This window comes from Saccoglossus kowalevskii, chromosome 21 (assembly GCF_978046115.1).
Source record: "Saccoglossus kowalevskii chromosome 21, keSacKowa6.1, whole genome shotgun sequence".
Lineage (NCBI taxonomy): Eukaryota > Metazoa > Hemichordata > Enteropneusta > Harrimaniidae > Saccoglossus > Saccoglossus kowalevskii.
Genome location: NC_140661.1, coordinates 22,872,191 through 22,875,790, shown reverse-complemented (window position 1 = coordinate 22,875,790; position 3,600 = coordinate 22,872,191). Strand labels below are relative to the sequence as shown.

The window sequence follows — 3,600 nt, the reverse complement described above, 5'->3', positions numbered from 1 at the left end:
TACAAATTAAATGTATTTAAAATTAAAAATGTCTTTAAGTATATTGTTTACAAACATTAATGCTAATCAATTGTCTAATCTCCTGTTCTAAAGTATTCCACACGAGTACTCATGCAATGGACAGGAGTGCATGTTATTTGTTTATCTTATATACCCTTTTGTATGAAATGAGAGCCAGAATTATTCAACGGTTATAACAATTATTATTTACCTAGAACTGAAAATAAACAAAAGAGTGGTTTTGTCAGGGTAGAGGGCGTGGGTGGCCCGACCTGCCCCCCTGAATTTCGCCGCTGGTGAACATCGCTTCGTGTAACTAGAATGAGGGTGTCTCGTTGTCATCTGCCACAATTGTCAGGCTATTATATGGAGTTGTCAGGATGGTCGAGTATGATAGTGCTAGGCGAATTGGTTCCGCCATATGTGGTTCGAAACTACCCATATGACGTATTAAAAACTGCGACTTCCTGGAAGTCTCTCGCATCCACTTTGGATCCTACACAGATAGTTGTTGGCTAACAACCACTGTATATTTGTATATATGTAAACAAACTGTTTGAATACCTAAGTTTTTGATGATATTATATTGTAATTTCTTTATTATGAAGTCACTCAGCTTGTCTTGTACAACGCGTGATCACTGTGTAACCAAAGTTGTCAATAGTACAACAATGCTTTACTATCACTACTACTAATAATGTATTACAGCTTTCCTGTAAGCCAGCGCCCTCTAGTGACGAAATGTATCTGTGACGTCAAAATAACATAATTCGGAGAATTCAATAAAGTTATAGTTTGTCGCTAGGAAGCGCAACTTATATGAAACGTGTATATACCATATCAAATTTGCTAAATTAATATCGACTGGCAGTGTTAATGTCATGAAGTGTCTCACAGCGTGCGTTCAAGTTCACGTGTGGGTCCCACACCGAGTACGGTGCGGCGAGATGACTGCCGCTTTAATTCGATCGAGTGTAAACATTTATTTGTATTGGATATTTGTATTAGAATAGGTGTGTGGGACTAGTGTCAACTATAGGCTTAGTTTGATATCATTACTTTCAAAATATATATATTCTTTACACAAATGTATGCAATAAACCAATATGTACTGCCAAAGAAATGAAAATTCGTGTCAATGTTTCCTAGTTTGAGAATATTAAGTTATTTATACGACTATACCACTGATATGTTGAATGTCTGGTCGAATGGATTTTTGTTCATATTCAAAGTGCCTCCAGCGTAATATAACATAATGTCATAATCATTTCTGTTCAACTCATCATGGCCGCCGTATCTTGGCAACAGCAAATCAGCATACGGGTAGGAAGAGGCTAAAACTAATATGCAAGTTGAATGGCTATTTTTGTAGCTCGTTGCTACAAAGAAAACTAAATTACGTGAAAATTCACGTATCAGAATAAAGAGGGAAACACACACACAAGTTGGCGGTTTGTAGGTTAGCGGTGAAGTGCCACATTTTATTAATGTAACCACAGTCCCTCTATCATATATAGAGGGACTGTGATGTAACGCTAATGCTAATAAGCTCATGGTCATGACACGTGATCCCTAACTCAATGAATAAAAGTACAAGAAACCATAGCAAAGTCAAAGATACAACATTCCTCCCCTCTAAATAATGACATTAAAACTTGAGGAAGAAAACCTTTTACTGATATACAATACTTGCAATCAAATTCATCAAATACAGTTGCTATGAAGTAAGCATTCATAAGGGTTCTATGCAAAATAGAAAACACTTGAAATTTAACATTGCAAAAACTAACAATCATTCCATGACAAATCATGGCTAAAATCGAACTGGAGGTAGAATTATTCTGCCTGAACGTGTGACAACAGGTGTTCTCGTTTTTGGAATCTGGTCTAAATTTACCTTTGGAATACTTGAAGTAGGATGAGAAATAGATACTTAACGACTATTTGGTATCTGCTCAGTTTTTGCAGGCAAAACAACACTACTTGGTGTGGTGTTCACTACTCATAGGGCAGTGCTGATCAGGGTACGGTTCTGACTGTTGAGTTTGTTCAAACCTGACATTTTGACAGTCATCTGGAATAAGGTGATCAATATGAATAAATCGTTTATTGTTTCCTGGTACTCTTACTAAATACGTTAATGGTCCCTTGATTTTTACAATTGTCCCAGGAATCTATTTTTCTTTCCCTCCCCTCTTGTTACTTACTCTCACAGGCTGATAGAGATCAAGAGATCAGGAATAATAACTCGTCTGCCCCATAAAATACAACCATCTTCGAGAGTGAGTTCATGTCGTCTCACGAAATTTGGTTTGATGGCCTCGATATCTGTATGGTTCGGCTATCCAGACAATGTATAATCTAATACTTTTGACAATATTGTGTCTTTTCGCGTTTGTTCAGTGATTTGTTTGGCAGTGACAGGCAACTCATCTATTGTCACTTGATGTACACGCTCCTCATCTGGGGTTGCAGTAACTGTAGACAACGGCAATCTACTAAGTAAATCAGCATTAGCATTTTGTTCTGATGATCTATAGACTATTTTGTATTCATAACCTGACAAAAGCAAAGCCCACCTCTGCGTGGCAGCAAGAGGGGTAAACCAGCTTTCAGTCCAAAAATATGTGTCAACGGCTGATGGTCGGTAATAAGTGTGAAATCTCTATCGTAAAGATACAAGTGAAATTTCTTTACTCCAAACACAATTGCTAAACCTTTTTGTCAATTTGTGCAGTTTTTCTCAGCCGCTGCCAATGTTCGCGATGCATAAGCAATATGTTTTTCTGTGTTATCATCCAATTTATGACTCGAACGGCACCTAACCCATATGGTCTGGCATCTACACTTAATATTAGCGGTTTTGAAGGATCGTAATGCACTAATACATTGTCACTAACCAGCATGTTTTTGGCATATGTGAATGCTTCTTCATATTTTACATTCCAATCCCATTCGATGAAGTTGTGTAACAATGAATAGAGCGGATGTAATTTTGAACTAAGATTTTGTACAAATTTTCCATAATAGTTCACTAATCCCAAGAATAATTTCAACTCAGATACATTTTCTGGTCTTGGTGCGTTTTTAATGGCTTCCACTTTGTTTTGAAGTGGTTTGATACCATCCGCGGTGAGTATATGTCCCAAATATTTGATTGTGGTTTCAAAATTGACATTTCTCACGATTGAGTCGTGCATTAAACTGATCTAAACGTTTAAAAACCTCAAAAAGCGTACGCATATGTTGCTCGTGCGTGTCCGTCGCTATCAAAATATCATCGATGTAACAAAACACATTTTGTATACCGGATAAAATCTTGTTCATAGTTGCTTGAAATATTACTGGAGCAGTTTTCACCCCAAAACACAATCGTTGAGGTGCAAGTAGACCTTTATTTGTGTTCATAACCAGAAGCGCAGTTGATTTGTCGTCTAAAAACTGCTGATTGAATGCCCCCGATAAATCAAGAACAGAATACACTTTAGGTGCAATGCCATTACGTGCAAGTTTAGCAATTAAATCTTGAGAATTAGGTAACTTTTGGCCATCATCCTCAGGCACCGCACACACGAATTTTCCTTTCCGCTTTTGGCACAT

At 37.3% G+C, this 3,600-nt stretch overlaps 1 protein-coding gene across 1 annotated transcript; it reads right to left on the bottom strand.

Moving 5' to 3' along the window:
* Positions 1 to 2,341: 2,341 nt before the first annotated feature.
* Positions 2,342 to 3,600, bottom strand: LOC146729804 (uncharacterized). The gene is made up of 2 exons (XM_085495086.1): positions 3,346 to 3,600; positions 2,342 to 2,665 (listed from the first exon to the last, which is right to left on the bottom strand). The coding sequence occupies exons 1-2, from the start codon at positions 3,598 to 3,600 to the stop codon at positions 2,342 to 2,344; spliced, it is 579 nt and encodes a 192-aa protein (XP_085351212.1).

Coding starts and splice junctions, on each gene's coding strand:
- LOC146729804 (XM_085495086.1), bottom strand. CDS start 3,600: ATGTGCCAAAAGCGGAAAGGAAAATTCGTGTGTGCGGTGCCTGAGGAT. Junction 2,666..3,345: donor TTGGGGTGAAAACTGCTCCA/GTAATATTTCAA, acceptor TCTTTACGATAG/AGATTTCACACTTATTACCG.